The sequence below is a fragment of the Salvelinus fontinalis genome, unplaced genomic scaffold (assembly GCF_029448725.1).
Source record: "Salvelinus fontinalis isolate EN_2023a unplaced genomic scaffold, ASM2944872v1 scaffold_0010, whole genome shotgun sequence".
Classification (NCBI taxonomy): Eukaryota; Metazoa; Chordata; class Actinopteri; order Salmoniformes; family Salmonidae; genus Salvelinus; species Salvelinus fontinalis.
The window spans coordinates 1,289,251-1,311,750 of NW_026600219.1; the positions used below are offsets into that span (position 1 = coordinate 1,289,251).

The window sequence follows — 22,500 nt, forward strand, 5'->3', positions numbered from 1 at the left end:
TCTACTTCTTCTGCTTCTTCTGCTTCTTCTTCTTCTTCTGCTTCTGCTTCTTCTCCTTCTTCTACTTCTTCTGCTTCTTCTGCCTCTTCTTCTACTTCTTCTGCTTCTTCTTCTACTTCCTCTGCTTCTTCTTCTACTTCCTCTGCTTCTTCTGCTTCTTCTTCTACTTCTTCTGCTTCTTCTTCTACTTCCTCTGCTTCTTCTGTTTCTTCTTCTTCTTCTGCTTCTTCTGCTTCTACTGCTCCTTCTGTTTCTTCTTCTTCTTCTGCTTCTTCTACTTCTTCTGCTTCTTCTTCTTCTACTTCCTCTACTTCTTCTGTTTCTTCTTCTTCTGCTTCTTCTACTTCTTCTGCTTCTTCTACTTCTTCTGCTTCTTCTTCTACTTCTTCTTGCTCTTTGAAGTCTAGGCTGATTAACTGTAAAGCACTTCTGATGTAAACAGGGCTTCAGGAATGCATTTGATTGGTTGATGTATTGCTGATTGATCAGGTCGGAGGCATGGATCTGAGAGATGCCAGTCATGAGCAGGCAGTGGAGGCCATCCGTAGTGCTGGAGATCCTGTTGTCTTCCTGGTGCAGACTGGACAACACAAATCACAGGTTGGTTTACTTTGGAACTGCCACTCACATGTACGCATGCACGCACATACAAGTCCTCTGATATCATGTGACGTCTCTCTGTCTCTCTCTCTGTCTCTTCTGTGTTTCATATCTTCTTCCCGTCAGTCGTCTCCTGTGCTCTCCAACCACGAGAGGCAAGCCTCAGCGTCACGCAGCGACTCACTGAACAACCGGGTTTGTAATTCTGTGTGTCTTCCCATTTTTGTATTAGAATATGATATATATTCTGTGTAGAATGTGGATCTATGTACCACAGCATTTGATGTTAGAATATAGAACAGCTTGGCAACTCTAATGTTCTGTTTACTAGAACATAGAGTTGGCTAGAGGGCACCATCAATGATGCTGTCAATGCTAAAACAGGTGCATATTCTATCCAACTCTTTGTACGAGACACGTGCAGGTTGTCGTGAGGTTGTTGTGTCACGTCTAGTCTGTGTTGTTGATTCCCATGTGTTTTCCTCATAGAGACAGAACTATACCGTATAAGTGTGTACTGTGTACTCTGTACGTGGTGTGTGTTCCCTGTGTGGCCTGTATATAGATGCCAGAGAGTCACAGTGGTCTGTTCCTTAGTCTCTCCCTCGCCAACCCCTTCACCCCTGCTCCCTTTAAGGTTCGTACACCTGTGTGATGTGAGACTGTTTGTGTCCCCCCCCCCCCCCTAACCATAACCTTAAAAGCAGACATACCCTCTATTCATATACTGCACTAATACAGCCTCTCACTAATACTAATACAGCCTCTCACTAATACTAATACAGCCTCTCACTAATACTAATACAGCCTCTCACTAATACTAATACAGCCTCTCACTAATACTAATACAGCCTCTCACTAACACTAATACAGCCTCTCACTAATACTAATACAGCCTCTCACTAATACAGCCTCTCACTAATACTAATACAGCCTCTCACTAATACTAATACAGCCTCTCACTAATACTAATACAGCCTCTCACTAATACTAATACAGCCTCTCACTAGCACTAATACAGCCTCTCACTAACACTAATACAGCCTCTCACTAACACTAATACAGCCTCTCACTAATACAGCCTCTCACTAGCACTAATACAGCCTCTCACTAATACAGCCTCTCACTAGCACTAATACAGCCTCTCACTAGCACTAATACAGCCTCTCACTAACACTAATACAGCCTCTCACTAATACACTAATACAGCCTCTCACTAACACTAATACAGCCTCTCACTAACACTAATACAGCCTCTCACTAACACTAATACAGCCTCTCACTAATACAGCCTCTCACTAACACTAATACAGCCTCTCACTAATACAGCCTCTCACTAACACTAATACAGCCTCTCACTAACACTAATACAGCCTCTCACTAATACAGCCTCTCACTAATACACTAATACAGCCTCTCACTAATACAGCCTCTCACTAACACTAATACAGCCTCTCACTAATACAGCCTCTCACTAATACTAATACAGCCTCTCACTAATACACTAATACAGCCTCTCACTAATACAGCCTCTCACTAACACTAATACAGCCTCTCACTAACACTAATACAGCCTCTCACTAACACTAATACAGCCTCTCACTAACACTAATACAGCCTCTCACTAACACTAATACAGCCTCTCACTAATACAGCCTCTCACTAACACTAATACAGCCTCTCACTAACACTAATACAGCCTCTCACTAATACAGCCTCTCACTAATACAGCCTCTCACTAGCACTAATACAGCCTCTCACTAACACTAATACAGCCTCTCACTAATACAGCCTCTCACTAACACTAATACAGCCTCTCACTAACACTAATACAGCCTCTCACTAATACAGCCTCTCACTAACACTAATACAGCCTCTCACTAACACTAATACAGCCTCTCACTAATACAGCCTCTCACTAACACTAATACAGCCTCTCACTAACACTAATACAGCCTCTCACTAACACTAATACAGCCTCTCACTACACTAATACAGCCTCTCACTAACACTAATACAGCCTCTCACTAACACTAATACAGCCTCTCACTAACACTAATACAGCCTCTCACTAACACTAATACAGCCTCTCACTAATACAGCCTCTCACTAATACAGCCTCTCACTAACACTAATACAGCCTCTCACTAACACTAATACAGCCTCTCCTCACTAATACAGCCTCTCACTAACACTAATACAGCCTCTCACTAACACTAATACAGCCTCTCACTAACACTAATACAGCCTCTCACTAACACTAATACAGCCTCTCACTAACACTAATACAGCCTCTCACTAATACAGCCTCTCACTAACACTAATACAGCCTCTCACTAACACTAATACAGCCTCTCACTAACACTAATACAGCCTCTCACTAATACAGCCTCTCACTAACACTAATACAGCCTCTCACTAACACTAATACAGCCTCTCACTAGCACTAATACAGCCTCTCACTAACACTAATACAGCCTCTCACTAACACTAATACAGCCTCTCACTAACACTAATACAGCCTCTCACTAACACTAATACAGCCTCTCACTAACACTAATACAGCCTCTCACTAATACAGCCTCTCACTAACACTAATACAGCCTCTCACTAACACTAATACAGCCTCTCACTAACACTAATACAGCCTCTCACTAACACTAATACAGCCTCTCACTAACACTAATACAGCCTCTCACTAACACTAATACAGCCTCTCACTAACACTAATACAGCCTCTCACTAACACTAATACAGCCTCTCACTAACACTAATACAGCCTCTCACTAACACTAATACAGCCTCTCACTAACACTAATACAGCCTCTCACTAACACTAATACAGCCTCTCACTAACACTAATACAGCCTCTCACTAACACTAATACAGCCTCTCACTAATACTAATACAGCCTCTCACTAACACTAATACAGCCTCTCACTAACACTAATACAGCCTCTCACTAACACTAATACAGCCTCTCACTAACACTAATACAGCCTCTCACTAATACAGCCTCTCACTAACACTAATACAGCCTCTCACTAACACTAATACAGCCTCTCACTAATACAGCCTCTCACTAACACTAATACAGCCTCTCACTAATACAGCCTCTCACTAACACTAACACAGCCTCTCACTAACACTAATACAGCCTCTCACTAACACTAATACAGCCTCTCACTAATACAGCCTCTCACTAGCACTAATACAGCCTCTCACTAATACAGCCTCTCACTAGCACTAATACAGCCTCTCACTAATACAGCCTCTCACTAACACTAATACAGCCTCTCACTAATACAGCCTCTCACTAACACTAATACAGCCTCTCACTAACACTAATACAGCCTCTCACTAACACTAATACAGCCTCTCACTAACACTAATACAGCCTCTCACTAATACAGCCTCTCACTAACACTAATACAGCCTCTCACTAATACAGCCTCTCACTAACACTAATACAGCCTCTCACTAACACTAATACAGCCTCTCACTAACACTAATACAGCCTCTCACTAATACAGCCTCTCACTAGCACTAATACAGCCTCTCACTAATACAGCCTCTCACTAGCACTAATACAGCCTCTCACTAATACAGCCTCTCACTAACACTAATACAGCCTCTCACTAATACTAATACAGCCTCTCACTAACACTAATACAGCCTCTCACTAACACTAATACAGCCTCTCACTAACACTAATACAGCCTCTCACTAACACTAATACAGCCTCTCACTAACACTAATACAGCCTCTCACTAACACTAATACAGCCTCTCACTAACACTAATACAGCCTCTCACTAACACTAATACAGCCTCTCACTAACACTAATACAGCCTCTCACTAGCACTAATACAGCCTCTCACTAACACTAATACAGCCTCTCACTAATACTAATACAGCCTCTCACTAACACTAATACAGCCTCTCACTAGCACTAATACAGCCTCTCACTAATACACTAATACAGCCTCTCACTAACACTAATACAGCCTCTCACTAACACTAATACAGCCTCTCACTAACACTAATACAGCCACTCACTAACACTAATACAGCCTCTCACTAACACTAATACAGCCTCTCACTAATACAGCCTCTCACTAATACAGCCTCTCACTAACACTAATACAGCCTCTCACTAATACTAATACAGCCTCTCACTAATACAGCCTCTCACTAATACTAATACAGCCTCTCACTAATACAGCCTCTCACTAACACTAATACAGCCTCTCACTAACACTAATACAGCCTCTCACTAACACTAATACAGCCTCTCACTAACACTAATACAGCCTCTCACTAACACTAATACAGCCTCTCACTAACACTAATACAGCCTCTCACTAACACTAATACAGCCTCTCACTAGCACAAATACAGCCTCTCACTAATACAGCCTCTCACTAACACTAATACAGCCTCTCACTAACACTAATACAGCCTCTCACTAGCACTAATACAGCCTCTCACTAATACAGCCTCTCACTAACACTAATACAGCCTCTCACTAACACTAATACAGCCTCTCACTAACACTAATACAGCCTCTCACTAACACTAATACAGCCTCTCACTAACACTAATACAGCCTCTCACTAACACTAATACAGCCTTTCACTAACACTAATACAGCCTCTCACTAACACTAATACAGCCTCTCACTAATACAGCCTCTCACTAGCACTAATACAGCCTCTCACTAGCACAAATACAGCCTCTCACTAATACAGCCTCTCACTAACACTAATACAGCCTCTCACTAACACTAATACAGCCTCTCACTAATACAGCCTCTCACTAACACTAATACAGCCTCTCACTAACACTAATACAGCCTCTCACTAGCACAAATACAGCCTCTCACTAATACAGCCTCTCACTAACACTAATACAGCCTCTCACTAACACTAATACAGCCTCTCACTAGCACTAATACAGCCTCTCACTAATACAGCCTCTCACTAACACTAATACAGCCTCTCACTAACACTAATACAGCCTCTCACTAACACTAATACAGCCTCTCACTAGCACTAATACAGCCTCTCACTAACACTAATACAGCCTCTCACTAACACTAATACAGCCTCTCACTAGCACTAATACAGCCTCTCACTAACACTAATACAGCCTCTCACTAACACAGCCTCTCACTGGCACTAATACAGCCTCTCACTAACACTAATACAGCCTCTCACTAACACTAATACAGCCTCTCACTAACACAGCCTCTCACTAACACTAATACAGCCTCTCACTAACACTAATACAGCCTCTCACTAACACTAATACAGCCTCTCACTAATACTAATACAGCCTCCTCACTAATACAGCCTCTCACTAACACTAATACAGCCTCTCACTAGCACTAATACAGCCTCTCACTAACACTAATACAGCCTCTCACTAACACTAATACAGCCTCTCACTAATACTAATACAGCCTCTCACTAACACTAATACAGCCTCTCACTAACACTAATACAGCCTCTCACTAACACTAATACAGCCTCTCACTAACACTAATACAGCCTCTCACTAACACTAATACAGCCTCTCACTAACACTAATACAGCCTCTCACTAACACTAATACAGCCTCTCACTAACACTAATACAGCCTCTCACTAACACTAATACAGCCTCTCACTAACACTAATACAGCCTCTCACTAACACTAATACAGCCTCTCACTAACACTAATACAGCCTCTCACTAACACTAATACAGCCTCTCACTAACACTAATACACCCTCTCACTAACACTAATACAGCCTCTCACTAACACTAATACAGCCTCTCACTAATACAGCCTCTCACTAACACTAATACAGCCTCTCACTAACACTAATACAGCCTCTCACTAACACTAATACAGCCTCTCACTAGCACTAATACAGCCTCTCACTGACACTAATACAGCCTCTCACTAATACAGCCTCTCACTAATACAGCCTCTCACTAACACTAATACAGCCTCTCACTAATACAGCCTCTCACTAATACTAATACAGCCTCTCACTAATACAGCCTCTCACTGACACTAATACAGCCTCTCACTAATACAGCCTCTCACTAATACAGCCTCTCACTAACACTAATACAGCCTCTCACTAATACAGCCTCTCACTAATACTAATACAGCCTCTCACTAATACAGCCTCTCACTAATACTAATACAGCCTCTCACTAATACAGCCTCTCACTAATACAGCCTCTCACTAACACTAATACAGCCTCTCACTAACACTAATACAGCCTCTCACTAACACTAATACAGCCTCTCACTAGCACTAATACAGCCTCTCACTAGCACTAATACAGCCTCTCACTAACACTAATACAGCCTCTCACTAACACTAATACAGCCTCTCACTAACACTAATACAGCCTCTCACTAACACTAATACAGCCTCTCACTAACACTAATACAGCCTCTCACTAACACTAATACAGCCTCTCACTAACACTAATACAGCCTCTCACTAACACTAATACAGCCTCTCACTAACACTAATACAGCCTCTCACTAACACTAATACAGCCTCTCACTAATACAGCCTCTCACTAACACTAATACAGCCTCTCACTAGCACTAATACAGCCTCTCACTAACACTAATACAGCCTCTCACTAACACTAATACAGCCTCTCACTAACACTAATACAGCCTCTCACTAACACTAATACAGCCTCTCACTAGCACTAATACAGCCTCTCACTAACACTAATACAGCCTCTCACTAGCACTAATACAGCCTCTCACTAACACTAATACAGCCTCTCACTAATACAGCCTCTCACTAACACTAATACAGCCTCTCACTAGCACTAATACAGCCTCTCACTAACACTAATACAGCCTCTCACTGACACTAATACAGCCTCTCACTAACACTAATACAGCCTCTCACTAACACTAATACAGCCTCTCACTAGCACTAATACAGCCTCTCACTAGCACTAATACAGCCTCTCACTAACACTAATACAGCCTCTCACTAATACAGCCTCTCACTAGCACTAATACAGCCTCTCACTAATACAGCCTCTCACTAACACTAATACAGCCTCTCACTAACACTAATACAGCCTCTCACTAGCACTAATACAGCCTCTCACTAACACTAATACAGCCTCTCACTAATACAGCCTCTCACTAACACTAATACAGCCTCTCACTAGCACTAATACAGCCTCTCACTAATACAGCCTCTCACTAACACTAATACAGCCTCTCACTAACACTAATACAGCCTCTCACTAATACAGCCTCTCACTAACACTAATACAGCCTCTCACTAACACTAATACAGCCTCTCACTAACACTAATACAGCCTCTCACTAATACTAATACAGCCTCTCACTAATACAGCCTCTCACTAACACTAATACAGCCTCTCACTAACACTAATACAGCCTCTCACTAACACTAATACAGCCTCTCACTAACACTAATACAGCCTCTCACTAACACTAATACAGCCTCTCACTAACACTAATACAGCCTCTCACTAACACTAATACAGCCTCTCACTAACACTAATACAGCCTCTCCACCTAATACAGCCTCTCACTAACACTAATACAGCCTCTCACTAACACTAATACAGCCTCTCACTAGCACTAATACAGCCTCTCACTAACACTAATACAGCCTCTCACTAACACTAATACAGCCTCTCACTAACACTAATACAGCCTCTCACTAACACTAATACAGCCTCTCACTAACACTAATACAGCCTCTCACTAACACTAATACAGCCTCTCACTAACACTAATACAGCCTCTCACTAGCACTAATACAGCCTCTCACTAGCACTAATACAGCCTCTCACTAGCACTAATACAGCCTCTCACTAGCACTAATACAGCCTCTCACTAACACTAATACAGCCTCTCACTAACACTAATACAGCCTCTCACTAACACTAATACAGCCTCTCACTAACACTAATACAGCCTCTCACTAACACTAATACAGCCTCTCACTAACACTAATACAGCCTCTCACTAACACTAATACAGCCTCTCACTAACACTAATACAGCCTCTCACTAGCACTAATACAGACTCTCACTAATACTAATACAGCCTCTCACTAATACAGCCTCTCACTAATACAGCCTCTCACTAACACTAATACAGCCTCTCACTAACACTAATACAGCCTCTCACTAATACTAATACAGCCTCTCACTAACACTAATACAGCCTCTCACTAACACTAATACAGCCTCTCACTAATACTAATACAGCCTCTCACTAGCACTAATACAGCCTCTCACTAATACAGCCTCTCACTAACACTAATACAGCCTCTCACTAACACTAATACAGCCTCTCACTAACACTAATACAGCCTCTCACTAGCACTAATACAGCCTCTCACTAACACTAATACAGCCTCTCACTAATACTAATACAGCCTCTCACTAACACTAATACAGCCTCTCACTAATACTAATACAGCCTCTCACTAACACTAATACAGCCTCTCACTAACACTAATACAGCCTCTCACTAATACAGCCTCTCACTAACACTAATACAGCCTCTCACTAATACTAATACAGCCTCTCACTAACACTAATACAGCCTCTCACTAACACTAATACAGCCTCTCACTAACACTAATACAGCCTCTCACTAGCACTAATACAGCCTCTCACTAACACTAATACAGCCTCTCACTAGCACTAATACAGCCTCTCACTAATACAGCCTCTCACTAGCACTAATACAGCCTCTCACTAACACTAATACAGCCTCTCACTAGCACTAATACAGCCTCTCACTAACACTAATACAGCCTCTCACTAACACTAACACAGCCTCTCACTAGCACTAATACAGCCTCTCACTAACACTAATACAGCCTCCCACTAATACAGCCTCTCACTAGCACTAATACAGCCTCTCACTAATACAGCCTCTCACTAGCACTAATACAGCCTCTCACTAATACTAATACAGCCTCTCACTAACACTAATACAGCCTCTCACTAGCACTAATACAGCCTCTCACTAACACTAATACAGCCTCCCACTAATACAGCCTCTCACTAGCACTAATACAGCCTCTCACTAATACAGCCTCTCACTAACACTAATACAGCCTCTCACTAATACAGCCTCTCACTAACACTAATACAGCCTCTCACTAATACAGCCTCTCACTAACACTAATACAGCCTCTCACTAGCACTAATACAGCCTCTCACTAACACTAATACAGCCTCCCACTAATACAGCCTCTCACTAGCACTAATACAGCCTCTCACTAATACAGCCTCTCACTAACACTAATACAGCCTCCCACTAATACAGCCTCTCACTAGCACTAATACAGCCTCTCACTAATACAGCCTCTCACTAACACTAATACAGCCTCTCACTAATACTAATACAGCCTCTCACTAACACTAATACAGCCTCTCACTAACACTAATACAGCCTCTCACTAGCACTAATACAGCCTCTCACTAATACAGCCTCTCACTAACACTAATACAGCCTCTCACTAACACTAATACAGCCTCTCACTAACACTAATACAGCCTCTCACTAACACTAATACAGCCTCTCACTAACACTAATACAGCCTCTCACTAACACTAATACAGCCTCTCACTAACACTAATACAGCCTCTCACTAACACTAATACAGCCTCTCACTAGCACTAATACAGCCTCTCACTAACACTAATACAGCCTCTCACTAACACTAATACAGCCTCTCACTAGCACTAATACAGCCTCTCACTAACACTAATACAGCCTCTCACTAGCACTAATACAGCCTCTCACTAACACTAATACAGCCTCTCACTAATACAGCCTCTCACTAGCACTAATACAGCCTCTCACTAACACTAATACAGCCTCTCACTAACACTAATACAGCCTCTCACTAATACAGCCTCTCACTAACACTAATACAGCCTCTCACTAACACTAATACAGCCTCTCACTAATACAGCCTCTCACTAATACAGCCTCTCACTAGCACTAATACAGCCTCTCACTAATACAGCCTCTCACTAATACAGCCTCTCACTAGCACTAATACAGCCTCTCACTAACACTAATACAGCCTCTCACTAATACAGCCTCTCACTAATACACTAATACAGCCTCTCACTAACACTAATACAGCCTCTCACTAACACTAATACAGCCTCTCACTAACACTAATACAGCCTCTCACTAACACTAATACAGCCTCTCACTAACACTAATACAGCCTCTCACTAACACTAATACAGCCTCTCACTAGCACTAATACAGCCTCTCACTAACACTAATACAGCCTCTCACTAACACTAATACAGCCTCTCACTAACACTAATACAGCCTCTCACTAACACTAATACAGCCTCTCACTAACACTAATACAGCCTCTCACTAACACTAATACAGCCTCTCACTAATACAGCCTCTCACTAACACTAATACAGCCTCTCACTAATACTAATACAGCCTCTCACTAATACAGCCTCTCACTAACACTAATACAGCCTCTCACTAATACAGTCTCTCACTAACACTAATACAGCCTCTCACTAATACTAATACAGCCTCTCACTAATACAGCCTCTCACTAACACTAATACAGCCTCTCACTAATACTAATACAGCCTCTCACTAACACTAGTACAGCCTCTCACTAACACTAATACAGCCTCTCACTAACACTAATACAGTCTCTCACTAATACTAATACAGCCTCTCACTAACACTAATACAGCCTCTCACTAATACAGCCTCTCACTAACACTAATACAGCCTCTCACTAATACAGCCTCTCACTAATACTAATACAGCCTCTCACTAATACAGCCTCTCACTAACACTAATACAGCCTCTCACTAACACTAATACAGCCTCTCACTAGCACTAATACAGCCTATCACTAACACTAATACAGACCTGTCTACATGTGTATATATGGGGCCTGTTAGTTTTGAACACATCCTGTATTCCTTTGTTTGTCCCGGCGTCTTCAGCCAACAACCAATAGGACGGTCAGGAGAAGCCCCACAACTGTCTCTGCACCAATCACACGGAGAGAAACGGAAGACGACAGCTGGAGTGGGTTACACACACGCGCACCTACGCACGCACGCACGCACGCACACACACACACACACATACACACACACACACACACACACACACACACACACACACACACACACACACATCATTATAGGCCTGCCAGAAAGAAGGAGGGGATGGAACCAGAATAACCACTAGCCTCCTAGACACTGACAGGAGGGGATTTAACCAGAATAACCACTAGTCTCCTAGACACTGGCAGGAGGAGATTGAACCAGAATAACCACTAGTCTCCTAGACACTGACAGGAGGGGATTGAACCAGAATAACCACTAGTCTCCTAAACACTGACAGGAGGGGATTGAACCAGAATAACCACTAGTCTCCTAGACACTGACAGGAGGGGATTGAACCAGAATAACCACTAGTCTCCTAGACACTGACAGGAGGGGATTGAACCAGAATAACCACTAGTCTCCTAGACACTGACAGGAGGGGATTGAACCAGAATAACCACTAGTCTCCTAGACACTGACAGGAGGGGATTGAACCAGAATAACCACTAGTCTCCTAGACACTGACAGGAGGGGATTGAACCAGAATAACCACTAGCCTCCTAGACACTGACAGGAGGGGATTGAACCAGAATAACCACTAGCCTCCTAGACACTGACAGGAGGGGATTGAACCAGAATAACCACTAGTCTCCTAGACACTGACAGGAGGGGATTGAACCAGAATAACCACTAGTCTCCTAGACACTGACAGGAGGGATTGAACCAGAATAACCACTAGTCTCCTAGACACTGACAGGAGGGGATTGAACCAGAATAAGCACTAGTCTCCTAGACACTGACAGGAGGGGATTGAACCAGAATAACCACTAGTCTCCTAGACACTGACAGGAGGGGATGGAACCAGAATAACCACTAGTCTCCTAGACACTGGCAGGAGTGGATTGAACCAGAATAACCACTAGTCTCCTAGACACTGACAGGAGGGATTGAACCAGAATAACCACTAGTCTCCTAGACACTGACAGGAGGGATTGAACCAGAATAACCACTAGCCTCCTAGACACTGACAGCATGGATTGAACCAGAATAACCACTAGTCTCCTAGACACTGACAGGAGGGATTGAACCAGAATAACCACTAGTCTCCTAGACACTGACAGGAGGGGATTGAACCAGAATAACCACTAGTCTCCTAGACACTGACAGGAGGGATTGAACCAGAATAACCACTAGCCTCCTAGACACTGACAGGAGGGGATTGAACCAGAATAACCACTAGCCTCCTAGACACTGACAGGAGGGGATTGAACCAGAATAAGCAATATGATTGTAAAGGTTGACACGGCCTTCATTTCCTACTTCAACCCTTTTGTGTTTCATTCTCTCTCTCTCTTTCTCTATATCTCTACTGCTTTCTCTCTTTTCTTCTCTCCCCCTCTCACAGAGAAGATGATGTCCAGGTATGGCGGTCTGCCAGGTGAGCTCCATATGATAGAGCTGGAGAAGAGTCCCAGGGGAGTCACTAGCACTGAGGCCCGGGGACAGGGTCTGGTGCCTGGTCTGGGTCTCAGCCTGACGGAGGACAGGGATGGTTCCAGAGCCCACCTCGGTGTCTACGTGGCTGGGGTCGACCCCCAGGGAGCGGCGGGGCGAGACAGGCGGATACGGGTGGGAGATGAGCTACTGGAGGTGAGTCAGTGGGTGTGAGAGATTAGAGAAAGAGACACCACACTGCAGGTGGCAGTATGCACCCCTCTTTCAGTTTGTTTTACTGACTCGTAGAAGTTTCAATGCAGACAGCCCTGAATGGAGCTGCCCATGCTGTCACGGAATACATTATGGAACAGATACAAAGAAGGACCCTCTATCCACCTCTATGAAGGCCAGATACAAAGAAGGACCCTCATTCCACCTCCAGGCTGAGGGTGCTGACCTGTTGCACCCTCTACAACCACTGTGATTCCACCTCTATGATGGCCAGATACAAATAAGGACCCTCTATTTACCTCTATGATGGCCAGATACAAATAAGGACCCTCTATCCACCTATATGATGGCCAGACGCAAAGAATGGCCCTCTGTCCACCTCTATGATGGCCAGATATAAAGAAGGATCCTCTATCCTCTATGATGGCCAGATATAAAGAAGGACCCTCTATCCTCTATGATGGCCAGATACAAAGAAGGATCCTCTATCCACCTCTATGATGGCCAGATATAAAGAAGGACCCTCTATCCTCTATGATGGCCAGATACAAAGAAGGATCCTCTATCCAACTCTATGATGGCCAGATATAAAGAAGGATCCTCTATCCACCTCTATGATGGCCAGATACAAAGAAGGATTCTCTATCCTCTATGATGGCCAGATACAAAGAAGGACCCTCTATCCAACTCTATGATGGCCAGATATAAAGAAGGATCCTCTATCCACCTCTATGATGGCTAGATACAAAGAAGGACCCTCTATCCTCTATGATGGCCAGATATAAAGAAGGATCCTCTATCCACCTCTATGATGGCCAGATACAAAGAAGGATCCTCTATCCTCTATGATGGCCAGATACAAAGAATGGCCCTCTGTCCACCTCTATGATGGCCAGATACAAAGAATGGCCCTCTATCCACCTCTATGATGGCCCAGATACAAAGAATGGCCCTCTATCCACCTCTATGATGGCCAGATACAAAGAATGGCCCTCTATCCACCTCTATGATTAAACCCCCCCCATATATTTAGGATGTTTATAACAGCAATAAGGCACCTCGGGGGTTTGTGGTATATGGCCAATCGGCTAAGGGCTGTGTCCAGGCACTCCGCGATGCGTCGATCCTGTATAGTCGAAGTCACCAGATCGCTACAGCCATCCTCAACACTGTTGTAGAGGACCACAGCCACTAACATACAGTAGCGTCAGCTATAGGGGCGGCAGGTAGCCTAGTGGTTAGAGTGTAGAGGCGGCAGGTAGACTAGTGGTTAGAGTGTTGAGGCGGCAGGTAGACTAGTGGTTAGAGTGTAGAGGCGGCAGGTAGACTAGTGGTTAGAGTGTAGAGGCGGCAGGTAGACTAGTGGTTAGAGTGTAGAGGCGGCAGGTAGACTAGTGGTTAGAGTGTAGAGGCGGCAGGTAGACTAGTGGTTAGAGTGTAGAGGCGGCAGGTAGACTAGTGGTTAGAGTGTAGAGGCGGCAGGTAGACTAGTGGTTAGAGTGTAGAGGTGGCAGGTAGACTAGTGGTTAGAGTGTAGAGGCGGCAGGTAGACTAGTGGTTAGAGTGTAGAGGCGGCAGGTAGACTAGTGGTTAGAGTGTAGAGGCGGCAGGTAGACTAGTGGTTAGAGTGTAGAGGCGGCAGGTAGACTAGTGGTTAGAGTGTTGGACTAGTAACTGAAAGGTTGCGAGATCGAATCCCCAAGCTGACCAGGTAAAAATCTGTCGTTCTGCCCCTGAACAAGGCAGGTAACCCACTGTTCTTAGTCCGTCATTGAAAATAAGACTTTGTTCTTAAAACTGACTTGCCGAGTTAAATAAAGGTTAAATAAAAAATATAGTAGTAATGTGTTATGTCCTGGTTGTAGATCAACGGTCAGATCCTGTATGGTCGTAGTCACCAGAACGCCACAGCCATCCTCAACAGTGCTCCTTCTAAAGTCCAGATCCTCCTCACCAGGTACAGAACCGCACACTACACAGTAAATGGGATTACACGACACGCTGTTGAGATGCCCCCTTTTTGACGTTTCCTGTAGAAGAGTTTGAATCAAATGTATCAAACGGGTGTTAAGTCATATGATTTTACTGTGCTTGAAATATAGTAACTATTATGGATTTACTCGTTGTCAACACGGTGATCAATTGTAACCACCAATTACTTCATTATATTTCCAAGATGGCGACGTTGATGTCTAACAGAGATGTTATTGTTTTGATCAGGAATAAAGCCTCTCTGACGCAGATGGCTCAAGGACCCTTGGGCGGGGACTCCTCCTCTTCCTCCCTCCATCCCTCCATCCATGTCTCTTCCTCCCACCCCCCCATTCCTCCCCACTCCTCCGTCGGCACTGCCAGGAACGCCTCCTCTTCCAGCGGGCGATCTGATTGGCCAACGGGCTCCGCTCTGACCCATGACCTCCTGTGCTGTCCCATAATACCCGGCGTCGACAGCACCATAGAGATTTGTAAAGGACACTTGGGCCTGGGCCTCAGCATCGTGGGGGGGTGTGACACGCTACTGGTAAGAGAGACAGAGAGATGGAGTGAGAGAGAGAGAGATGGGAGAGAGCGAAATAGAGAGAGAGAGAGAGAGAGAGAGAGAGAGAGACAGAGAGAGAGACAGAGAGAGAGACAGAGAGAGAGACAGAGAGACAGAGAGAGACAGACAGAGAGACAGAGAGAGAGACAGAGAGACAGAGAGAGAGAGAACGTGATAGAGTGTGTTCGTGTGGGTGTTTAGAATGGAGATCTGTAAAGGACACACAGGGGATTGTGTGTCCTGGGTAAAATACCAACTGGTCTGATGATGTACTGTAGAACATCCTCTCCTGGGTAAAATACCAACTGGTCTGATGATGTACTGTAGAACACCCTCTCCTGGGTAAAATACCAACTGGTCTGATGATGTACTGTAGAACATCCTCTCCTGGGTAAAATACCAACTGGTCTGATGATGTACTGTAGAACACCCTCTCCTGGGTAAAATACCAACTGGTCTGATGATGTACTGTAGAACACCCTCTCCTGGGTAAAATACCAACTGGTCTGATGATGTACTGTACTGTAGAACACCCTCTCCTGGGTAAAATACCAACTGGTCTGATGATATACTGTAGAACACCCTCTCCTGGGTAAAATACCAACTGGTCTGATGATGTACTGTAGAACACCCTCTCCTGGGAAAAAACCAACTGGTCTGATGATGTACTGTAGAACACCCTCTCCTGGGTAACATACCAACTGGTCTGATGATGTACTGTAGAACACCCTCTCCTGGGTAAAATACCAACTGGTCTGATGATGTACTGTAGAACACCCTCTCCTGGGTAAAATACCAACTGGTCTGATGATGTACTGTAGAACACCCTCTCCTGGGGTAAAATACCAACTGGTCTGATGATGTACTGTACTGTAGAACACCCTCTCCTGGGTAAAATACCAACTGGTCTGATGATGTACTGTACTGTAGAACACCCTCTCCTGGGTAAAATACCAACTGGTCTGATGATGTACTGTAGAACACCCTCTCCTGGGTAAAATACCAACTGGTCTGATGATGTACTGTAGAACACTCTCTCCTGGGTAAAATACCAACTGGTCTGGTGATGTACTGTAGAACACCCTCTCCTGGGTAAAATACCAACTGGTCTGATGATGTACTGTAGAACACCCTCTCCTGGGTAAAATACCAACTGGTCTGATGATGTACTGTACTGTAGAACACCCTCTCCTGGGTAAAATACCAACTGGTCTGGTGATGTACTGTAGAACACCCTCTCCTGGGTAAAATACCAACTGGTCTGAGGATGTACTGTAGAACACCCTCTCCTGGGGTAAAATACCAACTGGTCTGGTGATGTACTGTAGAACACCCTCTCCTGGGTAAAATACCAACTGGTCTGATGATGTACTGTAGAACACCCTCTCCTGGGTAAAATACCAACTGGTCTGATGATGTACTGTAGAACACCCTCTCCTGGGTAAAATACCTACTGGTCTGATCATGTACTGTAGAACACCCTCTCCTGGGTAAAATACCAACTGGTCTGATGATGTACTGTACTGTAGAACACCCTCTCCTGGGTAAAATACCAACTGTGTTATGCTGGTGAATGAAGACCCAAAAGCGACTTAACATAAACAGAGTCTTTATTCCAGTCTTAAACAAAACGGTACTCCTGGATATATCTTAGGTGACACCTGCTCACACGCAGCATCTGATGAAGGCAAAAACACGACAGGGCGGAACCAGGACACAGAACAGCAAACATCAAACAAAGATCCGACAAGGACAGAAGCGGAAAACAGAGGGAGAAATAGGAACTCTAATCAGAGGGCAAAATAGGGGACAGGTGTGAAAGATTAAATGAGGTAGTTAGGAGAATGAGGAACAGCTGGGAGCAGGAACGGAACGATAGAGAGAGAGCGAGAGAGGAAGAGAGGGAGGGGAAGAGAGAGGGATAGAAAGAGGGAAAGAACCTACTAAGACCAGCAGAGGGAGACAAATGGAAGGGAAGCACAGGGACAAGACATGATAATCAAATGACAAAACATGACAAACTGGTCTGATGATGTACTGTACTGTAGAACACCCTCTCCTGGGTAAAATACCAACTGGTCTGGTGATGTACTGTAGAACACCCTCTCCTGGGTAAAATACCAACTGGTCTGGTGATGTACTGTAGAACACCCTCTCCTGGGTAAAATACCAACTGGTCTGAGGATGTACTGTAGAACACCCTCTCCTGGGGTAAAATACCAACTGGTCTGGTGATGTACTGTAGAACACCCTCTCCTGGGTAAAATACCAACTGGTCTGATGATGTACTGTACTGTAGAACACCCTCTCCTGGGGTAAAATACCAACTGGTCTGATGATGTACTGTAGAACACCCTCTCCTGGGTAAAATACCAACTGGTCTGATGATGTACTGTAGAACACCCTCTCCTGGGTAAAATACCAACTGGTCTGATGATATACTGTAGAACACCCTCTCCTGGGTAAAATACCAACTGGTCTGATGATGTACTGTAGAACACCCTCTCCTGGGTAAAATACCAACTGGTCTGATCATGTACTGTACTGTAGAACACCCTCTCCTGGGTAAAATACCAACTGGTCTGATGATGTACTGTACTGTAGAACACCCTCTCCTGGGTAAAATACCAACTGGTCTGATGATGTACTGTAGAACACCCTCTCCTGGGTAAAATACCAACTGGTCTGATGATGTACTGTAGAACATCCTCTCCTGGGTAAAATACCAACTGGTCTGATGATATACTGTACTGTAGAACACCCTCTCCTGGGTAAAATACCAACTGGTCTGATGATATACTGTACTGTAGAACACCCTCTCCTGGGTAAAATACCAACTGGTCTGATGATGTACTGTACTGTAGAACACCCTCTCCTGGGTAAAATACCAACTGGTCTGATGATATACTGTACTGTAGAACACCCTCTCCTGGGTAAAATACCAACTGGTCTGATGATGTACTGTAGAACACCCTCTCCTGGGTAAAATACCAACTGGTCTGATGATGTACTGTACTGTAGAACACCCTCTCCTGGGTAAAATACCAACTGGTCTGATGATGTACTGTACTGTAGAACACCCTCTCCTGGGTAAAATACCAACTGGTCTGATGATGTACTGTAGAACACCCTCTTCTGGGTAAAATACCAACTGGTCTGGTGATGTACTGTAGAACACCCTCTCCTGGGTAAAATACCAACTGGTCTGATGATGTACTGTAGAACACCCTCTCCTGGGTAAAATACCAACTGGTCTGATGATGTACTGTAGAACACCCTCTCCTGGGTAAAATACCAACTGGTCTGATGATATACTGTAGAACACCCTCTCCTGGGGTAAAATACCAACTGGTCTGATGATGTACTGTAGAACACCCTCTCCTGGGTAAAATACCAACTGGCCTGATGATGTACTGTAGAACACCCTCTCCTGGGTAAAATACCAACTGGTCTGATGATGTACTGTAGAACACCCTCTCCTGGGTAAAATACCAACTGGTCTGATGATGTACTGTACTGTAGAACACCCTCTCCTGGGTAAAATACCAACTGGTCTGATGATGTACTGTAGAACATCCTCTCCTGGGTAAAATACCAACTGGTCTGATGATGTACTGTAGAACACCCTCTCCTGGGTAAAATACCAACTGGTCTGATGATGTACTGTAGAACACCCTCTGCTGGGGTAAAATACCAACTGGTCTGATGATGTACTGTAGAACACCCTCTCCTGGGTAAAATACCAACTGGTCTGATGATGTACTGTAGAACACCCTCTCCTGGGGTAAAATACCAACTGGTCTGATGATGTACTGTAGAACACCCTCTCCTGGGTAAAATACCAACTTGTCTGATGATGTACTGTACTGTAGAACACCCTCTCCTGGGTAAAATACCAACTGGTCTGATGATGTACTGTACTGTAGAACACCCTCTCCTGGGTAAAATACCAACTGGTCTGATGATGTACTGTACTGTAGAACACCCTCTCCTGGGGTAAAATACCAACTGGTCTGATGATGTACTGTAGAACACCCTCTCCTGGGTAAAATACCAACTGGTCTGATGATGTACTGTAGAACACCCTCTCCTGGGTAAAATACCAACTGGTCTGATGATGTACTGTACTGTAGAACACCCTCTCCTGGGTAAAATACCAACTGGTCTGATGATGTACTGTAGAACACCCTCTCCTGGGTAAAATACCAACTGGTCTGGTGATGTACTGTAGAACACCCTCTCCTGGGGTAAAATACCAACTGGTCTGGTGATGTACTGTAGAACACCCTCTCCTGGGGTAAAATACCAACTGGTCTGATGATGTACTGTAGAACACCCTCTCCTGGGCTAAAATACCAACTGGTCTGGTGATGTACTGTAGAACACCCTCTCCTGGGTAAAATACCAACTGGTCTGATGATGTACTGTAGAACACCCTCTCCTGGGGTAAAATACCAACTGGTCAGATGATGTACTGTAGAACACCCTCTCCTGGGTAAAATACCAACTGGTCTGATGATGTACTGTAGAACACCCTCTCCTGGGTAAAATACCAACTGGTCTGATGATGTACTGTAGAACACCCTCTCCTGGGTAAAATACCAACTGGTCAGATGATGTACTGTAGAACACCCTCTCCTGGGTAAAATACCAACTGGTCTGATGATGTACTGTAGAACACCCTCTCCTGGGTAAAATACCAACTGGTCTGATGATGTACTGTAGAACACCCTCTCCTGGGTAAAATACCAACTGGTCTGATGATGTACTGTAGAACACCCTCTCCTGGGTAAAATACCAACTGGTCTGATGATATACTGTACTGTAGAACACCCTCTCCTGGGTAAAATACCAACTGGTCTGATGATATACTGTACTGTAGAACACCCTCTCCTGGGGTAAAATACCAACTGGTCTGGTGATGTACTGTAGAACACCCTCTCCTGGGTAAAATACCAACTGGCCTGATGATGTACTGTAGAACACCCTCTCCTGGGTAAAATACCAACTGGTCTGATGATGTACTGTAGAACACCCTCTCCTGGGTAAAATACCAACTGGTCTGATGATGTACTGTACTGTAGAACTCCCTCTCCTGGGTAAAATACCAACTGGTCTGATGATGTACTGTAGAACACCCTCTCCTGGGTAAAATACCAACTGGTCTGATGATGTACTGTAGAACACCCTCTCCTGGGTAAAATACCAACTGGTCTGATGATGTACTGTAGAACACCCTCTGCTGGGATAAAATACCAACTGGTCTGATGATGTACTGTAGAACACCCTCTCCTGGGTAAAATACCAACTGGTCTGATGATGTACTGTAGAACACCCTCTCCTGGGGTAAAATACCAACTGGTCTGATGATGTACTGTAGAACACCCTCTCCTGGGTAAAATACCAACTGGTCTGATGATGTACTGTACTGTAGAACACCCTCTCCTGGGTAAAATACCAACTGGTCTGATGATGTACTGTACTGTAGAACACCCTCTCCTGGGTAAAATACCAACTGGTCTGATGATGTACTGTACTGTAGAACACCCTCTCCTGGGGTAAAATACCAACTGGTCTGATGATGTACTGTAGAACACCCTCTCCTGGGTAAAATACCAACTGGTCTGATGATGTACTGTAGAACACCCTCTCCTGGGTAAAATACCAACTGGTCTGATGATGTACTGTACTGTAGAACACCCTCTCCTGGGTAAAATACCAACTGGTCTGATGATGTACTGTAGAACACCCTCTCCTGGGTAAAATACCAACTGGTCTGGTGATGTACTGTAGAACACCCTCTCCTGGGGTAAAATACCAACTGGTCTGGTGATGTACTGTAGAACACCCTCTCCTGGGGTAAAATACCAACTGGTCTGATGATGTACTGTAGAACACCCTCTCCTGGGGTAAAATACCAACTGGTCTGGTGATGTACTGTAGAACACCCTCTCCTGGGTAAAATACCAACTGGTCTGATGATGTACTGTAGAACACCCTCTCCTGGGGTAAAATACCAACTGGTCAGATGATGTACTGTAGAACACCCTCTCCTGGGTAAAATACCAACTGGTCTGATGATGTACTGTAGAACACCCTCTCCTGGGTAAAATACCAACTGGTCTGATGATGTACTGTAGAACACCCTCTCCTGGGTAAAATACCAACTGGTCAGATGATGTACTGTAGAACACCCTCTCCTGGGTAAAATACCAACTGGTCTGATGATGTACTGTAGAACACCCTCTCCTGGGTAAAATACCAACTGGTCTGATGATGTACTGTAGAACACCCTCTCCTGGGTAAAATACCAACTGGTCTGATGATGTACTGTAGAACACCCTCTCCTGGGTAAAATACCAACTGGTCTGATGATATACTGTACTGTAGAACACCCTCTCCTGGGTAAAATACCAACTGGTCTGATGATATACTGTACTGTAGAACACCCTCTCCTGGGGTAAAATACCAACTGGTCTGGTGATGTACTGTAGAACACCCTCTCCTGGGTAAAATACCAACTGGCCTGATGATGTACTGTAGAACACCCTC

General features: G+C 44.3%; 1 protein-coding gene across 1 annotated transcript in view; it reads left to right on the top strand.

The window, feature by feature from the left end:
- Positions 1 to 22,500, top strand: part of LOC129842068 (multiple PDZ domain protein-like) — a 103,647-nt gene that overhangs the window by 62,981 nt on the left and 18,166 nt on the right. The window contains exons 21-27 of the mRNA XM_055910459.1: positions 490 to 600; positions 727 to 795; positions 1,166 to 1,237; positions 11,634 to 11,718; positions 13,147 to 13,391; positions 15,275 to 15,366; positions 15,630 to 15,930. Of these exons, the coding sequence (XP_055766434.1) occupies positions 490 to 600; positions 727 to 795; positions 1,166 to 1,237; positions 11,634 to 11,718; positions 13,147 to 13,391; positions 15,275 to 15,366; positions 15,630 to 15,930 (975 nt within the window). The remainder of the gene's footprint in view (positions 1 to 489; positions 601 to 726; positions 796 to 1,165; positions 1,238 to 11,633; positions 11,719 to 13,146; positions 13,392 to 15,274; positions 15,367 to 15,629; positions 15,931 to 22,500) is intronic.